This window comes from Lissotriton vulgaris, chromosome 11, assembly GCF_964263255.1.
Source record: "Lissotriton vulgaris chromosome 11, aLisVul1.2, whole genome shotgun sequence".
In the NCBI taxonomy this organism is placed as follows: Eukaryota; Metazoa; Chordata; class Amphibia; order Caudata; family Salamandridae; genus Lissotriton; species Lissotriton vulgaris.
In genome coordinates this window covers 1,036,061,670-1,036,088,628 of record NC_141699.1, presented here as the reverse complement: position 1 = coordinate 1,036,088,628, position 26,959 = coordinate 1,036,061,670, and the positions used below count along the sequence as shown (strand labels likewise).

The 26,959-nt window shown below is 43.0% G+C and overlaps 1 protein-coding gene across 4 annotated transcripts in view; it reads left to right on the top strand.

Moving 5' to 3' along the window:
- FXR1 (FMR1 autosomal homolog 1) overlaps positions 1–26,959 on the top strand; it is a 290,993-nt gene that overhangs the window by 214,320 nt on the left and 49,714 nt on the right. For all 4 annotated transcript variants that reach the window (XM_086944361.1, XM_086944363.1, XM_086944362.1 and 1 more), the window contains exon 14: positions 15,912–16,112. In XM_086944361.1, coding sequence (XP_086800487.1) covers positions 15,912–16,112 — 201 coding nt within the window. The remainder of the gene's footprint in view (positions 1–15,911; positions 16,113–26,959) is intronic.

Below are 26,959 nucleotides of genomic sequence, written 5' to 3'. Positions count from 1 at the left end.
TTGAATGCGTCCATCCATGCGACCACCCTACTACTGGCGCTATCCCTATTTATTCACATGATGCCCTAATCCAGCTATTCATATGTTAAATATATTCTGGGTTCTTCAATAAACCTCTCTCAAATATCCAGACTGACTCTTTCCTTTCCACCCCCTTAAAAGTAACTGTTCATTCCAAGGGATTTGATCCAACATCTCTCTGGATACTTTTCTATGCTACTACATGTAGTCCGTTGGCATGATGTGAAGAAGTAATCTAATTGTGCTATTATTTTATGCAGAGCAGAGTAGTATGTACTCCCGGGGGCAGGGGTTTTAATCAAAGTCCAAATATCCACTAGTCCTTTATCTTGGTTTTAGACATACCAGGGCCCTATAGACCTTGCTTTTACGGCCTTCATATTTTCTAGTGTGCCCCCCAGTATCACAACCAGGCCGTTTATGTTCAGATCATCACATAGTATAACTGGTGATGGCCAGGAAGCTAGCTCAGAGTTCATGACCTCCGGGACATCTCCCATAGATCCATATACTGAGCATAGGGTAAAAATATGTTTGAAAGCAGCACTCTGCCAGCACACACCGTCCCAGTTCATCTGACTGACATTTCTTAAACTTTGTCATTCTTCAGGCATAAAATGGCTGGTCCTGGCCCCCTGTGTAGTATTAGCCATTAAGTTATATCCAAACTGTTCCATTAGCTTACCCCTTGAACCCACACAAGACAACAATATCAGCTAAGCAGCATTTTCAGCTCTATTGCCACTTTTTGCCTTTTGTTCTGGTCGTTAAGGCTACAAATATTAATGTCGCAATTCGTATGCTCCTCAGCTAATAGACAGGAAAAAGATTCTTAATTTGAATTTAGCAAGAAGAATACCAGCCTTATCTTGGATCCCCTCTGTGTTGACTGTAATTGTCTTTTGTCTCCAATATCCGAGGTGCACCTCATGTGCCATTTTTTTCCCTCTGTTTATCCACCAACCCCCACAACTGCCCCTCCTTCTTATCTCCGCCTTCCCCTCCCAACTCAGTCCTCTCCCCCCTGCTTATGAGCAAATAGGCCATCGAGTGACCTATGTGATGTCGCCTGTTCTACCCGCCCCAAGGTGCCCCTGTGCCCCAGCCAAAAGTGCACTCTAACAAACGAAACAACATCTGCCCCCAATGCTTATTTACATTCCGGAGAAAAGAGGTAGTTTCTTCTATATTTTAACAGCTATTTCATTATTTGTCAGATCTCTGACCTTCCCCGTCACCCATTCGCCTCATTATGGTGTGATCACCGCCCTGCTCCTACAACTATCTTGCTTCAGCAGCAGCTTCTTTTGTCTCTTGAAGCTCCTTCAGGTAGTCCTGAACCTTTATTTCTAATGTTAGCATCCTCACCGTCCCTCTACATACAACCTTAAGTTGGGCAGAGCTCAAAAGATCAGCTTTGCCTTCAAGCGCCTTAAATGGGGAGATTAGTTGAAGTCTCCATCACCTTTCTACGGTGGTATGGCAAAAGTCTGGCCGTGCGAAGAAGGTATGAGCATTTAGCGGCCGGTCTTGCTTGCTCTGATATAGCCCAAAGAAGACTAGGATTGCCCTGGGCCGTTCCGGTTGTCCTGCCATGATGCTTTTCTTCTGAGTTTGTGAAAAGCGGTGCACTTGTTGAACCTCAGCATCCCAATTCCATTTTTATAGTTCGGGAAAGGCGCCTTTCAAGAGGTCTACCATTAATGTCATTGCCTTCGCTGTTCTCCGCTAATCCTAGGATTCGAAAGTTGTTTCGACGCTGTCGGTTGTCGCAATCTTAAAGCTTCCACTTCCTGCAATCCACCTTCCATGTAGAAAGGATTTAAGTAACCTCCCAAAAACTGTTATTATTCTGGTTGACAGAAGGTCTCGGATTTAGAGGCAGCAGATTCTTGAGAGGGACTCTACTTTCTGGCAGTCATATTACATTTGCATAAGCACTGGTACTCTAAAGTCTGTTTTGTTTAACAACCTTGTACACCACAAGTGCGCTACAGGGTACCTGAATGTGAGCGCTGAGCAGGATAGTAATGTTTTCATTGATCCCCCGAAGCTAGGAGGCAGCCTGATGGACCTCGTGGATACCTCAGCATACTCTACTATGTTTTGAAAAGAAGGCATTTTGATGCAAAGACGACAAAAAAGGGGTATAGTTGCAACAGACAGGGAGACTTGAGGCCTAAAAAGAGGAAGGATCACAGAAGCAAATCCTATGCCAAATGAAGTCCTAAGGTCATCCATGCAAATCAGAAGCAGTCACTAGGCCTGGTGAGCTTGTTTCCTTGTGACATCTGTTGTACAGACTCCCCAGCCTTCCCATGCATCACCATACTTCAGGCTGACTGCAACAGCTAGGAATGTTATCCTGAAATGTACCAGGAGTGTTGAGTGAAGGAAAATGTCATTCACATCTTTGCAATGTGTGGCGAGAAAAACCTTTGACTTTGGAATTACTTAGAGATCACCGCCTGCCTGGTGGGCTTTTTATGCCTTGGTGCATCTGCCAGTTAGTAGGATGAAATGGGGGAAGAACAATTTACTGAGTCAGTACGATGTTGCTCAGCAAACATCGCATCGAAAGGGCAATGCCCTGAGACCCCGTGAGGGGAACCTGCTGGCATAAGACCAGCATTTGGCATTGGCGTTGATGTCTGTTGCAAACAGTTCCAGTGTTGGTTTTCCCCATAGTGCAAAAATTCTGTCCAGCTGGAATTGGTTGATTTCCCATTCGTGGCAATTGTCTGTAGCTCTGCTGAGAGCATCTGCTTGCATGTCGCGAAGGCCTGGGACATGCTCTGCCTGGAGAGAAATCCCATGCTGTGTTGCTCAATTCCATAGTTCTTGCGCTTCCAGAGAAAGTGAGATTTGGTTCCTCCCTGTTTGTTTATGTAGGACATACTGGTCATATTGTTCGTACAGACCAGTATGAAGGTGCTTGCTATTCTTGGTAGAAAGGACTGTAAGGAGAGGAATCTAGCTTTCAGCTCCAGGCAGTTGATATGATATTGCTTATGAGAATTGGACCATTTGCCTGGAATTGGAGATCCTGTTAATGACCTCCTTAGCCTTCCATGGAGAAATCCGTTGTCAGTATGTAGTCTGGTACTTATTGTAAGAAAGTGAGAACCTTGGAAAGATGAGGACTGTGATACCACCATTGCCTTTTGACTCTCAGATATGGTGCTATTTCACTGGAAGGAAAAGATAACTTTTTGATGTTCACAGTCCGTACTAGTCTGTTGAATAGCTGGAGACCAGCATCTGTGGATCTGGCCGCTTGATCTGCTGTTGATGCTTTCAGAAGCCAATTGACCAAGTAGGGGAATACTAAGCGACCTTAAGAACGTAGGTCCACGGCCACCGGTGCAAGGCACTCTGTAAATATTCTGGGTGCGAACTTGAGGCCAAAAGGAAGAACCTTGAATTGGTAGTAGGTACCGGAGAAATTTTTGGTGTTTTTGATGGATGGATATGTGGAAGTATGCGTCTTCTAGATCTAGTGAGCTCATAAAGTCCCCTTTGTTGAGGTGACACAGGATCTCGAATAAAGTGACCATCCTGAACGTTTGTTTTTTTCAGGTATTTTTTTAGGTTCCTGAGATCCAGTATTAGTCTCCACTCCTCTGATTTCTTCTTTATTAAGAAAAAACAGGAATAATAACCCTGGCCCCTGTGCAGAGGTGTAAACTCCTCGATTGCACCTTTTGAGAGCATGGTATTTACTTCCTTTTGAAATAAGTGAAGACGAGGGGCTCCCTTGGGTGGAGAAGTTGGAGGTTTGGTTGTGAACTCCAGCGTATAACCAAAGGCAATTACATCCACATCCATTGGCCTGACGTTATACCTTTCGATTGCTGGTAAAAATGGCAAATCTTCGCACCCAAGGGATGGCTGGAGGAGGGGGAAGGTGGTACCCGACATTGCTCATTGCTTCCTTCCGTTTTCCTGCAGGCGCCTTGACAAGAGAAACCAGCTGTCGCAGATTGGCAATAGGTGGAAGATTGATAAGTCTGCCTATATTGAGCCTGATAGGGTTGGTATTGTTCCTGCCTCTGAAAACCTCCTCTGTATGCAGGAAGTATTGGAAGGTGGTTAACAACTTTGCTGTGTCAGTGTCCTCCTTTATGGAGAGATGCCCATCAATATGCTTGCAAATACTCCATCAAAGGTTATGTCCAAGATCTTTGTTTGGACTTCTAGCCCGAAAGTGGTGGCCTTCAAACCCCCTTGTCATCTAAACACTGCTGTGTTAGTCAGCTGTCGGAAACCTGTGTTCAGTATGTCCATAGCACAGTCAATGGTCTCGGAGGCTTCTCTTTTGCCCTCCACAAGGATTTTCATTGCCTCGTTTCCTATCTGCAGCGATGAGGTCTAATAAGGCTGCCATATCTGACCACATCTGTCGGTCATAGCGGCCGATATTAGCTAAAGCGTTTGCTGCCCGAATGGTAACAGCAGCCATGGCTGAAAAGCGCTTGCCCTTGATGTCCAATTTGTGTCCCTTCTTGTACCGAGCAGTCGAGATTGGGTTAGCCGGATTTTTCGATCTCCTCTGTGCTGCCTGTGAAATGACAGAAGCCGGCTTAGTGTGACCAATCAGGCAAGAAGGTGCATCTTCAGGGGCCTTGTAATTCTTGTCTATACGCGGGAGCACTGGTGTTACTGTAGCCGGTGTTTTCATTATTTTTACTCCCTTTTGCCAGATATAATCTATTATAGGGATCGTACAACGAATATGCTACTTACCAGTATGCATCTGTTCTTGGCATGTAGGGCTGCTGACATTCATATCTGTGCATAGATCGCCGCCTAGTGTTGGGTCCGGATGATGATTGCACATTGTTGTCCTGGAAGAGTTTTCGAAGTATCACGAGATAGGTGGCTCCTCCCCTGGACTACAGTGCGCATGGGCATCCTCTCCATTCCCAGATTGTTTTTGCCATTGTGGCAGAGATGGGGTAGATACAGTAAGTGATGACCATGCTAAGAGTAATTCTGAGTGCTGCAGCCGCTACAGGCGCCGGGGAGGAGGGCAGGCGATATGAATGTCAGCAGCCCTACATGCCAAGAACAGATGCATCCTGGTAAGTAGCATATTCGGTTTGAGGCATGTGGGCTGCTGAATTCATATCTGTGCATAGAATATATAGCAGTCCCTCTATTAGCGGCGGCTGCCTGTGCCAGCTGCAACAGTCTGAAAAAGTGTTTTTAGAACAGCCTGTCCTACAGCTGCCTGCTGTTTGGAGTGCACATCTACGCAGTAGTGTTTGGTAAATGTGTGTATGGTAGACTATGTGGCTGCTCTACAGATTTCCTCTAAAGGAATGTTTCCCAGGAAAGCCATGGATGCCCCTAACTTTCGTGTTGAGTGGGCTCTTGGGGGAATCGTTAATGTGCGCTTAGCCTTTTGATAGCAAATCTGTATGCACTTAACGATCAATCTGGCTATACCTGCTTTTGAAATGGGGTTGCCTTTGTGTTGTGGTGAAAAGGCAACGAACAGTTGTTTTGTCTTCCTGAAATCTTTTGTCCTATCTATGTAGTACATGAGAGCTCTCTTGACATCTAGTGTGTGGAGAATTGTCTCTGCCACTGAATCTGGATTCTGGAAGAACACTGGCAGTTCTATAGTTTGATTTATATGGAACTGTGAAACCACCTTAGGCAGAAACTTAAGGTTAGTGCGTAGTACCACCCTGTTGGAGTGAATCTGTATGAATGGCTCTTGGATAGTTAGTGCTTGAAGTTCACTAACTCGTCGCAGCGATGTGATTGCTATTAGGAAAGCCACTTTCCACGTTAAGAATTGTATCTCGCATGAGGGTAGAGGCTCAAAAGGTGGACCCATCAGTCTGGTAAGGACCACATTCAGGTTCCATACAGGTGCTGGTGGGTGTCTGGGAGGATTAACTCGTTTGAGTCCTTCCAGAAAAGCTTTGATGGCAGGCACTCTGAAAAGTGAGAGATGCTGCCTGTTTTGGAGATAAGCTGTTATTGCGGATAAATGTATGGAAGCGTAGGCCAGATTGCATCTGTATAGATGTAATAGATAACATGATGTTGTGAGTAGATGCATCTAGCGGATTCATGTCGTTATTGGTACAATAAATGACGACTCGCTTCCATTTCGCCGCATAACGTGCTCTAGTGGTGGGCCTCCTTGCCTCCTTTATGATATCCATATAGTCAGGAGGCAGGTTGAGGTAGCCAAATTCTAAGACCTCAGGAGCCAGATCGCCAGGTTGAGCTGTTGCGGATCTGGATGCTGAATGTCGCCATGGTTCTGCGTCAAAAGACTGGGTGTGAGTTGTAGCCTTTGATGAGGTACCACGGAGAGTTCTAGAAACGTGGTGTACCATGGTTGGCGTGCCCACGTTGGAGCAACCAGGATGAGCGTCATCGAGTGTTGCCTCAGTTTGCGTGCCACTAGCGGTATTAGGGGTGCTGGGGGAAAAGCGTACGCAAATATGCCTGACCAGTTCATCCATATCGCATTTCCCTGCGACTGTGGATGTGGGAACCTGGCGGCAAAGCTTTGGCATTTTGCGTTTTCTCTTGTGGCGAATAGGTCTATCTCTGGATGACCCCACTGCTGGAAGTACGGTTGGAGTACTGATGGATGTATCTCCCACTCGTGCATCTGGTGGCTGTGCCTGCTGAGCAGGTCCGCCATCTGATTGTCCTTGCCTGGGAGGTGTTCTGCATAAGATTAACAACTGGACCCTTCGCCACTTTGCAAGCCCTCACACATCTGCATCCTAATCTACAGGCCTAACATTTTGGCAGAACAAGATTCTCGGATTTAAAGGCCTAGACTGGTGCCTCCCGGAAGGCCTCCTAAAGCACATGCATGCAGGTTACCTTCTAAACATCTGTTGCCTCCTTAAAATTCACCTCAAATTTGACCATTTATTTCTGTTCCCTTTCCCCAGACTTATCTGCTTTGGTTCACATCTTCTTTTTGAGCATCCCACACCACTCGCAAGGGCCATGACCATCCAATTCACGTTCCCAAATTTTTCTTTAAAAACCTCCCATTCGTTCACGTGCTGCAAGTGCACATCTTGCTTTCAGACGCATCAAATTTTGCAAGACTCCATATTAGAGATGCTTAACACAGACTTACATCCTACCACAGTTCAGCATTCTCCACTCACTAGAAAAACAAAACTCTTGTCAACTTAATTGGAGCAAAAGGGAGATGATTAAACAAAAATGCTAGCTAAATCGCAGACCCAGAAATACTTTCCTGTCCTGAATCTAGTACAGAGTCACCATGCCTCTGTAAATATATTGTTTTTCAGTAGTGCACACTTCCCAACGCATGTTCTCTTTAAGCTGTCACCGGGTGCAGGGGATGGTGACCACAAGAAAGGTAAATCGGAAGATTGGTGGCATTGATAAGCAAACAAACCACAGATCAATGTAGTGTTTGCCTAAACAGAAACACGTTGAAGCTTTTTTGATCTGCACCAAGACTGGATTTCCCAATCAGCTTTGTCAGGAGGGAGTATTACATTGTTTGGTCCCCAGAGCTTTTGTTGACGGGCATTCAAAACTGCTTTTACTAAACCACATTTCTTTTTTAAAAAAATTATGGGGGAGCAGATTTACAGCCTGAGCTTCAAACAGCCTTATGTTGAAGAGAAGCCTCTCCAGTATAATGAACACTTGTTCTTCAAGGCTTGTGGATGATTGTTAACACCTGAAGATTATACTAGCCCAGACTTTAGTGGGAAGTAAGTATTTGGGGAGGGGGTGGGGTGGGGAGGGTGGTTACTGCAAGTGCGCGACCATTTAAATGTATATGGTGGCAATGTTGATGGCCATTATACTCTTTGAACTACAAAAACATATATAACCACTTATTTGTCACAAAAGATGGTCTACCTCTCTATTGCAGCATGTTAACTATCTGTGCCCACCTGCAAATCCAACTCACACTTCTTTCAGAACTCAATTAGTGAATGCTTTGAAATGTAAAATAAGGCTCAGACCGGGCCAGTCGTGTTGGAATCTGCAATTTTCTTTCAGTGGGATGCGAAAGTAGAACATAGTGTATCCATCAGGTTTTTGGTGCTTTCCTTCCTTCCTGGACGGTGTCAGTTTGGAAATAGCTACCTGCACACTTTGTAATTCCCAGGCAGCCCTTGTGCTACATCACAGTCCATGACTGTAGGTCTTCAAAATTGACGCTCCTTCGAAACACCTGAACTTTGTTGGGAGAAAACAAAAATGTATGTATAAAAAAAAAAGCTATTCTTTCTCAACAATACTTTATTACCACTAATCAGTCATATGAAACCAGTCTTGGAGTTCAGGCTAGACTTGCGAAAAATGAATTGCCACAGTATGGTACAGGACCAGATAGGAATTAGACTACATGTCCTCAGGGCGAAACATCACATGAGAAACTTGGAAGCAATCATGTAACTGCTAGATCTTGCGCCCTCTGCAACCAAACAAGTTTAAGAACTGAAAAGGCTTTACAGCATGCTCCTCCCCTGTGACAGCCTCTGAAGCAGCAACAGCTGTACTTTTGACCAAATATTTGAAGTGTCATTCTGTGTTCCCTCAACCCTGTCTGCTCACAAGCGTCTTTAATGAAGGCTTGTACCATCATGCTTCATTAGTGGAGAGTGGGCGGCTTTACGCGAAAATGGTCTACTAGTTGGTACTGCCACATTCTTATTTGATGATTATACCATTTCTTAAGAAAACGTCATGCAACTCTCGTATTTCCACATTTCGTAGTCTTGGAACATGCATTTTATTTTTAAAGGTTTGGTTAATGTCTTTCCTTCAATGCACTTCATCCTACTCAGTGCAACTCAACTTTGGCGATGTGTTTTCTGATGAACTTCCGCTTTGGATTCCCGAAAGTCTCTGGACTCATATTTCTCAAGATACAGGTTTTGCCATATATCAACACGCTTTCAGAACATTCACAAGCGTCGATGTGAACTTGAAGATTGAACCATCTGGTATAAACTGAATGTTGGATTTGACATTATATGCAACAGTGATTTCAAAATTGATAGATCTTTGCGGGATTTCAAGAGACACCAAAGAATTAGCAATTTCTACTTGAACATTGACAGGATGGATTAGAGCCTGCCTCACAAACCTGAATTCCCAAAGATCAGCTTCAAAAGGTGATTAAGTTAATTTTTATCCCTTGAACAGATTTCAACGTTTATGGCATGAACAAAGAATCTCCGGAATGCTGGAGATTTCTTGGTAATTGTAGATTTAAGAATGAGCCAAGATTGCAAATGTATCATTCATGTTGGTTTATCACCAGTTAAAAAAGTAAGAGATGTAGATGAAAAGTTTAAAAGTCCATTTTCCACGTAACCTTCATTTTTTTCACAGGAAACATTTCACTCTGAGACTGTTCATCTTCTAACCTGCTTCAAGTAAAAGGGAAACCCACCATCACATTCCACTTCTGGGAGGCATACCCCTACCTATCAGAAGAGTATATATTCACATGTTTTTCCTGTGTGAGAAGCGATCTGCAAAGTATCTATTAATTTACCCAGCCCTATGCATTTGTGGATGTTTACTATGTTTTACTGTGCCCCTCTCACACGAAATGCCCAGTGTCCCACCCTGCCCCTAAAGTAGTAGTGGAAGAGCCACAATGCTCACAGATTTATCTTCATTGTAACTGAAATTCTCGATCATCAAAACCCACAAACTTAGACACCATGAGCTAAGGTTTAGAATGTATACTAAAAACTTTTTTTTTTAACACCTACATTTACTGAGGTGCACAAACTATTTTATTGTATTGGGCCAATAAAGAATGTACAAAGGAGACGGTTAAACAATTACACCACTTTTATTAGTGGACAAGCATTAATTGTGTTGAAAAGATATCTGAACCACTGTAACTTTAACTTTTCATTGTATGTGCTTTACTTTGAATGTCCTCTAAGCACTATTGCCTATATTCAGCCTGGATTAGATGTGCGATCTGTACATGAAGTCCTGCTGAATTTTCTATTCTAAAAATGTAGGCTTATGCTCACTCATCCCTCCATTAATGTTCACTTCTGTGGGAATTTTTCATGCAACAGCAAATTTTCAGGAAGAATTTATCCACATTAGTAAATGGAGTTTTTTTAATATTCCAGCAAGTTGCAAGTCATCATTAGCACCCCGCCCCCATAGTTCTTATGCTGCACTTTGTGGCATGGCTCAAGGTGTGTTTTTAGAATATATGTATGCTTAGTATTCTCTCACTTTGAGATAAGAAAACATTGATGTTTAAGTAGGTGGCAGTTGGTCCTAGACTCTGGATGGTATTGGAGGTACTTAAAGGAAGTCTGTTGCAATGGTGATGGGCACACCTCTGTTAATTTTTCATTGTAGTTGGGTTTAATTGTATTAGAACTGTGTAGTGTAGAGACTGGTATTAACTAGTTGTGGGGACACATTTCAGACGTAAAATGTAGAATTACACGCCACCCCACCCCACCCCACCCCAGTAATGCAGGAGCGCCTTTGATAAAATGGCAGAAGTGGGAAGAATTGCTAATTATGCAAGGGTATGTGGCACTAATTTGAGTGCTGAACACAAATACTCACTGTTAATGTTTAGTGGTGTGGAGTAGAGATCGTTGATTGAGTATGAGATCTGCATATTAAAAGTAGATCATAATTATCTTCCACGTGTTAGCAATATATTGGAACAACATTGTTTTGCGGTTAGATAGCAGGGCAAAGATGAATCTTGGAGATTTTGTCACAGGTCTTCCGAAGTTAGCATTGAGTTGTTAGTTTGGAGGGGGCGACGAATGGTAGAATACATGATGAATATGTTTCGAAAATTGATCATTGTTAGAGAGGAGTTATAGTTAAAAGATGAGCCACCTTTGGAGGAAGTAATATTAACAGCCAGGCGCGTTGAAAATATGATAAACATGTGGCTGAGTTCATTAATAGTAAGAATAGGAATAATGTTACTCACAATAAAGTAGAGAAGGTAGTAAGTCAGATAAAATCTAAAACTAATGTTTAGAAAAAAGGGAGAGTAAGTGAGGACAATATGTCTCCAGAGTTTAGAGTGTGTGTTAGGTGTGGAAAGTCGGGTCATAAGGACAGTGCGAGGTCCTGTCCTGCCATAAAAGCAATATGCATTTCTTGTGGTAAAAAGGGCACTCTTCCAAATGCTTTAAAAGCAAAATTAGGAAAATGTACGACAAAAGGTAAACTAAATTGTGTTTGAGATTCGTCGGAGTAAAGGTTAACACCCCACTGATCCCGTGAAAGTCTATGGTGTAGATTTGTTAATGTAATTTGATCCATGTGCACATCTCACAATGATTGCTAAAACCACGTTTGAAGACCATTTCAAAGGAAAGGAAGTTATGCACAATGGATGTATCCATCTTTGGGTATGGTGGTGTTCTTCTAAAACCATTTGGGTTTTTCATGGCAAGCATTGAGTTTAGTGAAAGAATGGTGACAGGAGAGGTGTATATTTCATACAAAGGAGATAATTTGATGGGGCTGCTTCATCGAAAGAATGTTGGGTGTGACATTGCAGCTTAATGATGTTCCACAAGTTTAAGTTCCTTGAGGTTGAAAGTGAGTTGATCGACTTTGAGAAGGAATTCAGAGGGTTATTTTGTGATGGGGTGAGCTGTCTTACAGGTTAGAAACATGACATAATATTAAGGAGTGGAGCGAAAAGGTTTGTGACGAAAGTAAGGAGAGTGCCTCTGTGTGTACAAGATTTAGTTTGTAGGGAAATAAAATGTTTGACAGAAATAGGTATAATTTAACCAGTCTAGGCTACTGAATGGCTTGCTTCTATGGTGGTGGCAAAGAAGCCCAATAGTGAAATTCGATTATGTTTTGATCTCAGAGCACTTAATAAAGATGTGTTTGTTGGCAAGTTTCCTCTTCATAACATTGACAAGATCACAAGAACCCTGTCTGGTACAAACTATTTTACAACTCTGGATCTTGCATCAGCCTATCATCCGGTAGAGTTGGTAAAGTCCTCACAGGAATCGACTTAATTCTTCAAGCCGATGGGGGCATATCATTTTCTGAGAATGCGATTTGGGTTCATTTCGGCAGCTCTGTTTTTCAAAGAGTGATGTCATCTATTCTGAAATGAGTTGCAGGAGTGCATGTTATCAGGGTGATGTGTTGATTTTTGGACAGACAGGAAAAGAAATAATACTAGAGTAGGAACATTGTTTCAGAGGTTGTGGAGGTCATGGTTGTCTTTAAGAAAGGATAAGTGTACTTTTTTTGTGCAAGAAGGAAATTACAAGACCGTTGTAAAATTAAAGGAACCATGTAGCAAAGATGAATTCGTTTTGTTTTTGGGAATAATTGAATATTTGGGAATGATTGAATATTACAACAAATTCTTTCAGAATTATGCAGGCAAGACTGTACATTTGAGGATGGTGGCAGGGAACAATGTTGTGTTTGAGTGGAATGATGATTGTCAGAGGGAATTTGATGAAGTAAAGAATGGCCTAAAAAAAGCTACTTGTTTGCAAGCTTTTCTTCCTGGAAAGGAGACTTACATAATGACAGATTTGCCAGAGCAAAATGTGTTGGGCAGTTGTGTAAAAGAAAGATGAGGTGTTGAACAATTGATTGCATGTGCTTCTCGGTGTCTTAAAGGTGCTGAGTAAAATTATTCAATTATTGAAAGGGAAGCGCATGCAATCTATTGGGCTCTTGAAAAGTTCAGAAAGTTGGTGTGGGGCATGACCTTTAAGGTAATGTCTGACCATAAACCACTGAAATACGTTTTTCAGAAGTCTTGATGATATCTCTTCTAAAAAGATAAGATTCAGGATTACAGCTTCACAGTTGAATACATTCCTGGAGTGGAGAACCGGTCTGCAATTTTTTTGTCGTGATTAGTATATGTGGGTAAAGTGCAGGATACTCCAGATGAGTTTTGGGATGAAGAAGTTAGTGTATGTGAGGTCACAATGGGTGCCAACAATGAAGATAATCAAAAGTTGAGGTTGATAAAGACCCTGTTCTTCTAGAGCCATAGGTTTAGTGTTGCGAAGCAAGTGTCAGCAATTGGGAAAAATGTTGTCTTTGATCAGAGGAATTATCTGTGGTAAGTGGTAGAACTAGGTTGGTTTACCAAGTAAATTACTTGAGTTTGAACAAGATGGAACTTATGGGAATTGTCACAACTAAAGAAAGGTTACATTTGTATATTTGAATTTTTGGTGGCCCAGCATGGATTTGGAGATGGAGCCTGCAGTGAGAGATTGTGTGCAATATAGTGTGAGGAATAAAGTGTTGAGAACTAAACAAATTCACAAGGTATGTAGGGAACTTCCGAAATGTCTGTGGGATGGGGTTGCCATTGATAATATGGGTCCTTTACATGAGGAACATCGAATGCATTACCTTATAGTATTGTTGGATTTCTATTCTAGGTGGATGAAATTTATGTGAGTGACACTTGTGCATCAACTGAAACCACTGGTGCAGTTGAGAGGGTGAACAAAACATTGAAAGAAGGCATACAGTTGGCAAGGGCCAACAATCTGCATTGGAGAATAGAGCTACAGTACAGAATTACTGCGTGTAGAATGTCTCTTCATTCGACGCGGTTTGAATTTTTTAAAGGAAGAGCTACGAACACTAAACTATGTCCAAGTTAGATGAAGAGGATTAAAGGTTTGAAATGTAATGCTATTTATGAGTGGATAGAGAGAGTTAAAATGACAGAAAGAGGTATTTTGATGAAAGAAAATGACCACAATATTTTTTTGGATCAAGATTAGGCACCGGCTGGAAGTCAACCATGGTCTAAATGTTCGAAGGAGAAAATGGTAGTGAAGTTGTTAAAACATGCAGTCAAGATGGATGATGGTAGGATTTGGAAACAAGAACTCTGTTGCTTTTCATTCTCAATGCAGTGTTTCGAACAAGGAAAAACACTAGGTGGAGGGGGGTTTGGGATTCATGGTGACCATCAGCAAGTTATAGCAACAAGAAAAATGTTAAGAATACAAAAAGAAAACTATTTATGGAGGATTATGTTTGTGGCTAGTAATGTTGGGGGGCAGAGATGATGTTCGTGCATGTTATGATTGGATGTGGTTGAAATAAGTGTTACATTTTGTTTGTTGATGAGAGAAGTGTGGGATGTCTCATGGGTGTTCTTAGAAATCATGTATGCTGAGTATTTTCTCACTCTGAGATAAGAAAATGTTGATCTTTAAATAGATGCCTAGGTTGATCCTAGGCTCTGAATGGGTGCATGAACTTCACAACACTTATAAACACTTAACATATATATTCTGACAGATTGATTTTCTCATCAGAATAGAGCAATACAGCTGTTAACCAGTGTTGAGGACCTTCAGTACCTTTGCCAACCAATAAATAATTACATTCATATCTGTGTTTTTAATGCTAGTTCACACGCATTTTCAAGTTTTGCTACCAGTCTCTTTCAACAGGTGTCATGTAAAAAGGGTTACTGTGGCCTCGAGAAAGGAGTAGAGTAACTAAAATATGCATGGAACAAGAAAACTATTGTCCTGTATTTCATTCCTGGTTATATATGTTCACATAAACCAAGAAAGACCTTTACCTGTAATTTCTCTAATTAGTCTAAAAGAAATCCATCTCTGGGTCGTCGAATGTACTTAGAAGTGCATGAAGCAAATGTGTATGCTTCCCTCAATGGCAAGCAAGCATATGTATTAATAGGCAAAGATCGGTTCAGCGGCTGACTTAGTTTGTGTTTTTGTGTTACATGCCATTTGCAAACCCATGCCCATAGTTATAGCTCTGGGGTTGATGTTTAATTAATTCAAGACTTGCGTAAGGACTTTTAAGTTCTGCTTGTAAGTCGTAAAAAGATTCGAGCATTTTGAATTGCTTGGGGTTCCTAAAGAAGAAGGTCATGAGAAAGTCCAAATTATTTACAGTAGTAACTAGTGCATTGGTAGTCCCGGTTCCACTCTTCTCCCAGCTGACCTTTCTGCCATCGTTGCTGACGGGATAGTGACTGATTCGAAAGTGAAAATGTAGTCTACTTAAGTTAGCAGTCTCATAACTTGGTTAAAGCTGTGATATGGATGGCGCTGAATTTCTACTCGAACCTCAAATTAAGCATTGTCGATGTGTGGAAAAAAAGAGATGTTACGTGGTAACCTACAGATATTGGTATCCCATGAGCCTTGAGATAATGGGACTTAAGGCTGTTAGTTCAAAAGTAATCAAAGTGAGTAACTTGAAACTGTACTCTTTACATTTCACATGCCTGCTTCAAGTAAGATGCCATTGCCCGTTATTACTTAATTACAGGTTCGGAAATTAAGGCAAAAAGGAGGTACCAGGAGGAAAATGATATGGTTTACATTCTACTGCATTGTCTGGAATCGACAGTTTGTGATAAGCAAAATATTGTGCTGGTACACACTATTCCTCAAGCAAGGATGTCACTGGTGCTCCTTTTGCTAGTGTAAAGACACAAAGACAAAGGTTGGTCAATTTATCACTGCCAGCAACAAAATAAAATATTTTGCGTGGAAACCATCAATAGAAGTATTGATTGAAAATAAATACTTGTATAACAGTTCTGAAAGAATCTGCCAGTTTTAATTGGATCTAGGAACCATGAGAAGATATTTCCATACTGAGTTGAATTGGGGGCGGATGGGGAGGGGGAGGGGACTCAGTAAAATGAGTAACTCTGGATAATCAGAGAGGGCAATTTAAATTGAAGTCTCGTGCATGTTTATAACTTTTTGATTGCTATGTGATTGTTTTTTTATGTATTAGTTATTGATTTACATTAACTGACAAAGTGAATACAAATATAAAATATTTGTGGTAATATAGTTGTTCTAAAAGTGTTTTTTCCATCTCAGTGCTGAAGGACCCCGACAGCAACCCTTACAGCCTTCTTGATAACACTGAGTCAGACCAGACGGCCGACACAGATGCAAGCGAATCTCACCTTCCCACTACCCGTCGTAGACGGTCGCGAAGGAGGAGAACTGATGAAGATGCTGCTATCATTGATGGAATGACAGAATCTGATACAGCGTCTGTTAATGAGAATGGGCTAGGTAGGTTTGGTTTTGATGCTTAAACACTTATTTTAACTACATGTATCATATGTTCTTCTTATTCTAGGTAAGAAACCATAATGCCTCATTCTTGAAACTTGTCCATTTAAATTTTTATAATAGCAGCTGGTTTCATGAGCTCTAGGAGTCTATGCTAGTGAGTGGATGTCTCATTTGTGAATAGTTATTTAACCTAAGTGAATATATCAAATAAAATTGAATTAATGCACCTTCTTGTCCTTTTCGTCCTTGTTCCCTCTTGAACGCATCATTCCCCATCTGATTAAATACATTCAGGACTGTTTATCTGAAAGACTGAGGCCATTTTGTTTTGTTATTTTCTCCTTGCTATTAGACTGCTAGTCCCTCCTCTGGAGAGTTAATATAGCAGTTGGTAATGGAGAGCGTTGTCCATCTTGATAAATATCTGTTGCTTTCAGCATTAACTGCTTACGCTCTATTCGAGGTAGAGGAAAAGGAAACTAGTTGATCTGCTTCACTTGTGGGAGCATTCAGGCTCTGTTTTTTGGCATAATAGTGGCTTTATTACATTACTTTGAGGCTGCAGTTAATAGCAGAATTCAAGTTACTTTAGGTAAGCTTACATTCTGTGATTTCTGTCTAAGGGTGGTCCGAGAAGAAGAGCGAATTCGCCCAGAAGAATGATAAGGTACATTATACCCCCAAGTACTTGCAGCATATTGACCATATCCACACCAGAGCAGCACAATCCATTAAAACCTAGGAGTTTGATTTGAGCAAAAGCATTCTTTCAGTCTCACAGATTGTCAGCTATATAAACAATTTCTGGCTCAAGATCTCCAGAAGCACTGCATAATTTTTCCAGCTGACTCAAGAATCAAACTTGCAAGAGCTCTGGATCCTTCCTGCTTATATCTGTATAATTCAGTCGGCATTAGTGGCCTTATAAAGATGTGTGTGAGATTGTTTGTTTTGGTTTTTACTCTTTTGTCTGGGTCTCTGCCCTGAACCTGTAGCTAGCTGGAGGAAAAAGCATCTGCTCCCGGACCAAACCTTTTACTACATTTTATTGGAAACCTTCTCTCCAAACCTTTCTTTGTTTTGCAGGCAAGAAACATACCCTGTCTGGCAAAGTCCCTTCAATGGCTATAACTAGCCCTACATCTGACCGCTTCACAGAAAAAGACAAACAAGCCCTATGGAATTTTTTTCAGTTTTTTTGTTTTTCAGCAGACCTTCGCACAATTTTCCTCTATGAGTTAAATATTGGCCGTAAACTAGTATTTTATCGTTTATCTAAATTTTGAGAAGACTGCATCAGTTGGGAGAGGTAGTTTGCCAGGGACAGGACATTGCTAGGAAATTGTTTCCTGACCAGCTCTAGTTGCTGCTGAAGTCCTGCTGTTGCGACTTGCTAAGAGGAAGGTGAAAAGCTCAAAGGCAGCTGGATGAGCCTTTTCTGTCCATGACCATGAGCTATCTGGAACAATAGAGGAATCCCTATCCCCTGCCAATGGGCTTGCAGAAATTTAGATTTTCATCGATGGTCTTGGGAATGCATACCATTGTTGCAACTGGTCCTTTGGTTACATAAGCACTTGAGTAGTCTCTCTCTCTTGCCGGGATCATTCCATAGTTATATATGTTTAAGGTGACAACTGTCCATTGACCCTAAATTCCAGTGCCATGTAAGGAAACCTGTTTGTTAGGTTGGTAGCTCCAGTCCCGTCGGTTTCACCACCTCCCTATAATCTTGCACCCCTCCCACACACACACCCCTAATATGGGGAAGGACCTAACGGTGAGCAACTGGCCTTCCCACCCCATCCATTAACTAAGACTTGTGCACCTGAACCACTAATTACTATACACTTTGTAACGAGGATAAATTGAGTCTCATACATTTTTGGGGGGGAATTAGTTAAATTATTCTTCCAATGTTGACAGTGAGATTTTTGGTGTTGCATTAATAGTTTTTAAACTGTGAACCAGATTGGCAGTGTGATTGGGCTTTTTGCTGTCTGGCAGTCAAATGAACAGCGTATCAACTTTAGTTATTGAGATGATGTTTGTTGATACTGCTGAGGATGATATTGGCACTTTTATCAGGTCTTGTTAATGACAGTCGTTTAGACCTCTGCACTTTTACCCTACGGCATAGTGCCACCCACAGAAAAAGGATTGTACACTAAAGAAACCTTCCCATGGATCTACAGGAAGGAGAACAAAACCTACCTTTATTATTTTTTTTCACTGTACTGCCTCTTGTACTGGTAATGCGAAGTACAGTTCTGCCACACAATCCACCCACTAAGTTCGATGTTCTAGTATGTAATTGTTCGACCAGAGAAAAAAAATCAATGTAAGAAAGCTGTAGTACCTAGTGGGATGTAGCTGGGCAAAATGGAGAATGTACATACCCCAGGCTTTAGCGTTTTCCTGTTTATACAGGGGTCATAAATGTGCCTTGTCTCTGGCCTGATGGTACTGAGCATCCCATGAGTCTGCAGTAGGAGCGCACCCAGGGCTCCCAGTGCTTGAATCATTTTGATGTTCAATTTCTACAGAATCTGGTGACGCTTGCCTACACAGATGGCTAACTACTTTGTGTCCTGATTGAAAGTTCACATTTACCAAGTAGACTAACCTTCTACACCATTGGGTAGTAACCTTGACAGTCAGAGACGTTATGGACGTTATGGTTGGACAGTTCCCTAGGAAGCAAGTGGAGATGGTCTAATAGGAACAAAAAAAGTAGGAGAAATGCTTTGAGTTGCCCCAAATGCGTAAATATAACTTCAAGATAATACCAGAGGAACATAATAAGCAGCCAAGATTAAATGTAACCTGGAGTTTCCCTTGTGGTTGATTTAACTCCATTCCATTGCTTGAATTTTCCTCGTACTTTTAGAAATGCATGAGATCATTGATTAGTGATGCTCTCATTCAACCAAAATTCTTTCTTCGAGGCTATGAAATATGTGATGGAGTAAATATCCACTAGTGGAATACTACTTAAAACATTCAATGCTTGCCATATGGGCAAGTCTCTCTTTCTCATATGCAGGAAATTACAACAGACACACAAGACATCACCGGTTGGGTCCTCTATTTATTTTCATTACTCTGCAGCCTGAGTCGTCAGTAAAAGTTGTGATTTTGTTCTGTGCCCATATTCACTTAACGTCAATACCAATTCATTATAATGCTGCTTCAGTCATTTTGAAACAGATTACAACTGTTAACTAACCTCGATTTACAGCACTTAAGCTGCTGTTATTAGAGTTATTGATGTTGGTTTTCTGGTGTAACACCTCTAACCGATTTAAAGATTCAAGAGATTTTAAAATGTATTTTGGCCAGGGAGTGAAAGTTGGCTAAATTTGATCCCCTTCCGTAGAATACCATTCCATCATAAAAGACCAAATTTGAATCCGCTTCACTCCTGTCTCAAATGAGATAAGTGAGGACGCACAAAAGATGCGGACCTAAATCCATATGGAGCCCGTACAGGTCTTACATGGTACAAAACAACAATGACGTCTCGGCACAGGACAGTGCGGGATAGAGGTTTTATACGTTGAATAAGAACAGAAGACACACACTATTAAAGGCAATGGTTCATATATGAGCTTCTGCTCTTCATAACATTGAAATGCAGGAAATATCAATGTACAAATGTGTAGACCTGGAAAGCTGGTGTCTTATGACAGTAATAACCAACAAAACGGTACATGTGATTGAAATGTAATGCTTGTCTGACTCCATGCTAGAAAAAACGTAATAAAATAAAAAAGAAAAGTGAGGATGCACCATTAACAACTTAAAGAGAACGCTGTAATTACATTATTCTTCCTGGCAAAGAGGCATCAAATCCTTCCCTAGTTGAGTAATAATTTATCAGACACCATCAAGTGTACAAAATCCTTACAACATATATTGATAATGCCTAGGATGGTGGCGGACGTATTACACGAAATACTGAAGATCAGGAAAGTTGAGATAATTTCAAATGTGCATACCCAACAGCTGTGATGCATAGCACACTCTACTAACATATGTGTCCAAACCTATAGATCCTATCTATGAATCAACTCTGCAGCATTGACAAACACTACAACCTAAGTCTCTTGAAGCAACCTCTTTTGGTAAATTGAATCGGGCTACTGTGTTGCCGGATTGGCTATGCAAAATAAACTTTTTGGGGTATGGAGTTGAACTACTGTAGTGCTAAAATGTTAATAACAATTACCAACATTATAAGGTTAGTCTATACAAGCTGTGACAAAAGAAAATGTTCCCATCTTCTCAAGCTTTTAATTGAAATCATGGGGTCATACTTGTACATAAACAAACTAACAGATTCTTGCAATAGTGTTGCTACTTAATAACTTACATTTTTAGTCACCCTTGATATAACATTCTCCACAAAAAAACCTGAATTGCCTCACATTCAGGCTAGAGACTGATCACGTATTGCTTGCAAAGCACAGCGCGAAATTGTCTGCAGAAGCCATAACTTTAGTAGTACACCTAATGCACTGAACAGCTGAGGACATTAGTTACTTGCAGCATTGTCATAATCAGGGATTCCCTCCCACGTGGAACGAGTGCAGCAGCAGCATCAGACATAAGCCTATTGACCTAAGTTGCTGCTTACGTGCCATCACCTACACCCAGCTGATACATGCTTGAAGGATGTGTGTCTTCTAATGGTGATCTAAAACACCCACTCAACAGCATAAAATGGCTTTTTCATTTCTCTGGTACAAATGCGTAGAATTGTTGAGATTCCTCTGGCCAGTCTTTAATAAGAGCAGTTCTGGTGTTTCTATGGGTCAGGCTGTTTTGCAAGGAGTCAAACCATGGAATGTGGAGACGAGTCTTAAAATCGTAGGGTTAAGATGAATTGGCCAAAATAAGGGCACATATTTTGGCGTGTTACTAAAGAAATTAGTTGAATGCCGCTGGAAGAAGAGACTTTCTTTTGTTGATTTTCCTTTTCTTTTCTTTTTGCTACCTCCCACAAAAGTGGAAGTAGGCTTTAGCTCCTGCTGTAACTCCTTAATGACTGAAAAAAGTGCAGAAATATTTACTCAGTAAAGTGATTTATACGGTTATCTGGATTTCCAGTATACCCTTGGAGCTTTTCCCTTAGCGGTATGCTTGATAGCTTTTAAAAGGACTGTCTTAATTAATTTGGCCCTGTGTGCTTTTCCTGAGGTGGGTGGTGCGATGCCCCACAGACATTTCCCAACCACTTTGTTATATTCAATATATTGACAAGTAACTATGCCTGCCCAGATCATTTGAGCATTAACCTGTTCTAGTTAAGCTAAGGCAGATCATAATCAGCATACTTGGTTTTGCTTGCTCTCTAATACCAGCCATAGAATAAACTTGTGTTTATGCATAATCCTTTCAAAGTAACCCACCTAGCCTATGTGGGCATTTCTCAATTTAAGATGTGAAGCGAGCCCCACCTCCGTGAATCTTACAAGGGAGCTCTTGAACATCGACCACTGGAAATATAAGATACAGTATTGCCATTAATTCTAGCAGAGCTTTGCAAACCCTACACATAATGGCATTATACTGCCCATTTGTTATGTTGCTTACGTGATCTAAAACGAAATTAACATCTGGCTGATTTGTTGTTACAATTTCAGCAGTAAGCGTCCTGATAAATCAACAGGTAGTCTTACTGGGGACCGCTGATATTGCAAATTGCTTTGTTTCATCTATCTCAGTGATCGACTGCCTCCGACAAAATCTCAGGATAAGTATTGCAAAGACTCTCATTGATGCCATTCAGTGTTACCAGTGCTTTGCCAAAGCCCATTTTAGGAACATCATTTTTTTTTTAATAACTCTTTTTATTGTAATATGCTCAGGCTGCAATAAATCAAGTACACAGTTCAGTACGGATATTCAAATCATACAGTCTAGATCTGTTGATCATTGCAATAGGAGAATGAAATCATAGACATTGTGAGTCAACATTCTCATTTCAACCGTACTCTCGTTCCCTACAATCCCCTATAGGCCTGTTGGTATCCCCAAATCTTCTTCCATTTCCATGGGCAACCTCTACTGAGGTATATTGTGTGTGCTGCCTGTCTACACCAGTCTAAGTCAGTTTTCCACTCAGCCACACTTGGGGTGGGGGAGGTGGCGGGGAGGTCTCCAGCTTTTTGAGATGTTGCGGTTTGCAACTACTATGGCTAATGACAGCCAGAGTCTCATGTGTCTTGGCCAGACCTCTTCTGCCTGAAATCAGCAAGAAGAACCACTTGGGCTCTACCGGGACCTCCGCCCCTACTACTTCGGCCATGATTCGGCCATGATTCACCCGAACTCGAGCCAGTGTGTTTGTATAACCGGGCAGTCCCACAACAGATGGAAGAAAGTCCATTCCCGCCCGCACCCCATCTGACAGCGCATTGTTAGCACGACCCAACCGGTGTAGCACTGTCCTAGCTTAGTGAACCCGGTGTAAGATTTTTAGTTGGATAAGACGGAATCTGGAACGTATTGCCACATCCCTCGAACCCTGTATCACCTTCCCCCAGTCCTCCTTGTCCAGCTGGCCTAGGTCTCCCTCCCATGCCGTCCTTAATGAGCCCAGGCTTTCTGGGGAATTAATTGTTCAGTATCTTCCTTTAAATTATCAATACTGTTTTCTCGGTCAGTAAACAGTCGGTCTTCTAGGGAGGATGCCTCCTCTAGGTCTTCCCCCTTGTGAATGTAGCTTTTAAGGGTGTGACCCAGCTGTAGGTATTTCAACCATTCCCCGCTCCCCAAGTCATATTCCAGTTGTAATGTGTCAAATGTGATAAATTCATGTCCTCTCCACACGTCTTCCAATTTCTCCAGGCCCAGAAATTTCTGTTTACCAAAGCTGCACAGCTGCCCCACTCCTTGAAGCTGGTCGCTGTCCTAGAGCGGGGTAATCTTTGTTTGTTTCCCTTCCCAACCCAGGAGTTTCGTTGCTGCTCACCACACTTCCACCACTGTCTGTGTGTGTGTCGGCAAACGTCGAACCACTCCCCTGTTGTATAATAAGAGGCGGCGCGCATCACAACTCTGTCAATTCTGCATGCTGACTCTAGTCTATCAGAATGCCCAGCCATTCACATTGACCAGTTAGGAGGCCCAGTAGTAAGCTTTTAGGAACATCTTTAAATCATTGAATTCTACAGACGTTGCTTTGTCTCACGCAATGTGCTTAAGCACTTTCTTGGACTGTTAACTTTCGTACATACTTACAACGTTCCAAACCACAGCTTGAAGAAGTACTCCCTTTTCACTTTCATCTAGGCCATCTTTAATGGCTGCCTTTTTCTCCGGCATCTTCTGCCGTCTCTTGCCCTTTCTAATGCCTGTCCCTTTGAAACAATCATATTACCTCATTTGCAGAGAAGATCATCCCACTCATTGACTGCTAAATGAAAATATAGCATGCTTTGCCCTGTCTCTAGACACCTAAATGTCAATAAAATATATGATATATATGATAATATATAAGTGACCTTAGTATCTCATTCTAGTAGGGTTTGCCATCTTTGTCTGCATGGCTTATGCTATTAAAAATACGTCACACACTAAATAGTCTGCCACTCTCAACCATTTTTCACCACCATGAATGTTGACAAGCAAAAAGAGCAAAACCTACGCCATTCCAATTTGTCATTTAAACCTTGATCTATTTCTCAGTAGGGGTTTCAAGAAGCCAATGTCTTTCAATATAGCTCAGAAGTAGCACAGAAGCTGTTGTTTCTACTTCTCTGCTACCAATGCTTGAGCATGCAATGGGGTTGTACACAAGGAGGTTTACCTTGTTGTTGTGGTTTTCATTTAAGCAGTTCTTAAACTAGATCACAGAACCACATCCTTTTATCAGTTCAACTTGTTGTCTTTATTTCCATTGCTTTTTTGTGTTGGCTTGAGGTGAGCTAAACCTCGCAAAGGACTTATTGGGCTTATTTGGGTATGATTTAAATGTAACTGTTGTAACGCACGGAGTAATTTATCCAAGATAACTCAAAGGTGCAGATCGTTATTAGCCATTTGAAAAAGCAAACTCCACAGTTGCTAGATTATATCCTTGAAATCCAGACCTGTCTACTTAGGAAACGCCTATATCTGATAGACACATCAAACCGCAGATTCCTTAACTTAGAGTAGAATATCCCCATGCGTCAGACTGGATCCGGAATTTTTTTCGCAGCACCACCTCTGTGCGCCGGGGGGAGGGGCGGCGCCACACTGCTCCGCCCTGAAGTCGTCCACTGACGTGACGTCATCAGAGCCACATAAGCCTCCCCCGGCGCGCTGACGTCCATTTTTCTTCTTTTCCTCGTCCCAACACAGGTCCAGGAAAACCAGCGGTTCCGTGGCCTGTTTTTCAGGCCTTCTTGATGCCTTCGGTGTCACGGAACAGTGTGCGATGCCTTCGGGCTTTAAGGCGTGTGAGACCTGTACGCGCGGCTTATGTCTGTCACGGATCTGCACGCGATATGTATGTGGTGCCTGGAAGTGCACCACGACTCCGAAGAGTGCGACTCCTGTCTGCAGGTGAAACCTAAGTCCCTAACGGAGCGTCGTATGAAGCTGCTCGCCACCAGGTTGTCTGGTCCTGCACCTTCACGCCGCCGATCTCCGTCTCGGGATCGGGCCGCTCACGAGGTTGTTCCCGCGGATGTCGTTCGGAGACAGGTTAGCGCAAGCATAAGTCATGGAAGTCGTCCTCCCGTAAACGTGACGCTGGGGCCCGCCGCTCTCGGTCTTTGCCAGGCACAGGCGCCAAGGAGTCCTCTTCCCCCATACGCACCCTGTCCGGGTGTCGGAGCGACAAGGACCCAGATGGAGGCCTATTCAAGGGCTCTCCAGTCTTTCTCCAGGTCTCCTCTCCCTGGTGCGCCTTACGGTCCCACAGACTCGGAAGGCACTCATGTTAGGTCTTCACCGGCCGATTCGTCTTCTGCGCTGGCTCCGGTTCCGGAGTCTATACGACGTCAGGACACGGCCCGGAGGGGCATACCAGTCGTCCATCCAGCCCACCCGTCCAATCGCCCCATAGCCCTGTGCGGCTTCCTGCGCTGACATCGTCTGCGGCAACAAGTTCGACGCCCTGTCCACCTTTTACCTCCTCACTGGTGGAGGTCGAGTCGCCGTCGGTCTGCGCCCAGATCGAGTCCCCTCTGGAGGTTCTGGACGTCGATGTGACGCAGTCTTGGCGTCGGTCGACGCCGGTGCCGACGCCTACGTCTCCCCTGTTGCAGGAGGATGAAATTCCTCTGGGCTCACCGTGCTTGGGGTCTTTTCGGTGGTGCCCCTTAATGCAGGTGCCTAGCGTTCCATGGCCTCCTGATCAACCTCAGGCTCCCCCACCTTTACTATCTAGTGGACGAGTTTGCCTCCAAACGCCCCCGACAGATGGTTTATTGTCGCCCCCCCAGAATAGCGACAGAAGCTAGTGCTGCTTTCGCAAGGGCAGTTCACAGGGCTGCAGATATTCTTCGCTTGCAGCCCCCTGTGGTTTCCCTGCCCTCTGATCCTTTTCTGGATCTCCTCCACATTGAGCTTGTGGATGTGGAACCTGTGCTGCCCCTTGGTGGGTCTTTGTTTGACATTCTGTTTGGCACCTGGCCACGGCCCTCCTATGGTGACCCTGTTGATCAGGCCATTCCTCGCTGGCATCGTCTGGACCCAAACGATCCTGTCTGCTTGTCCCTTTACCCTAGAGCTCAGGTTCTGGTTGTCCTGGCGGCTTTCGCCTTGCAGCCTTCTTCCGCTCTACCGTTGCTACCTCCCTTTAGGGAGTCTCGCTCGCTGGAGACATGTGGTCACCACATTTTTACCTCCACCAGTGTGGGCATCCGTGCCTTAAACACAACTTGCGTGTTAGCACGTGCTTCTTTTGGCTTTGGGACTTAGTTGAGCTCTTTCTTCCCTCTCTCCCAGAAGGGCCCCGGGCTGACTTGCATCGCCTTATTCTTGATGGTCGGGGAATGGCACAATTTTCGCTTCGATCTGCCCTGGACCCTACAGACTCATTGGGTAGGGCAATGGCCAGTCGGTTGCTTTGCGCCGCCATGCATGGCAGCGCGATAGTCGCTTTCCCGACAATGTTCGGGACTCTCTTCGGGATTTGCCATTCAATGCTGTAGACCTTTTTGATTGTCACGCTGATTCAGTGGTCTCCCGCCTCATGTCTGGTCTCCCGTTATTTTCTCGCCCTTGTGGCCTGGCTTTCTCGTCCTTGTGGCTTACCTTTTTCATACTTTGTATGACTGTGTTGCTTTTCATTGTGCATAGGCAGCTTTGCCTTGTTTGTTAGTGTCCCTGGGTTCGTGCCGCAATTCCCAGATTGTTTAGGTGGCTATTCCGCCATGTTTTCCTTTGTTCAGTACAGCTGGTCAGCTGGTTCTGCCTTCCTTTCACTCCACTGTCGATGTACGAGTCTCAAAAGGAGCCCCCTTTCTGGGGTTAAGACTTACCTTATGTGGGGTATTTGCTAGCTATTGTGTAGCTGCCTTCCTACAAGGAAGGCTTTGTGCGCTCCTGTGGAGTCTTCCTCACAGAGGTTCTTCTGTTGATCAATCTGTCCTCTTTCTGCTGCTATGCTACACACAGGTTGGCGTCGCTCTATTGCATTTTCAGTTGAAGTTGGGGTCTACGGTTTTCCGTAGTACTTCGAAGCATCGGTAGGGGTTCCCTACCGCGAGGCTCTGCCTTTCCCAGGGGCATTTTTCAGCTTTGCTGTGTTCCTCTTTAGTCCATGTTGGCTGCTCTTTTTTTCGCCAGCCACTGTCCCTTGGGAACCCTTGTTCTGTTCCGTTCCGGAATAGTTATTCCGTGGC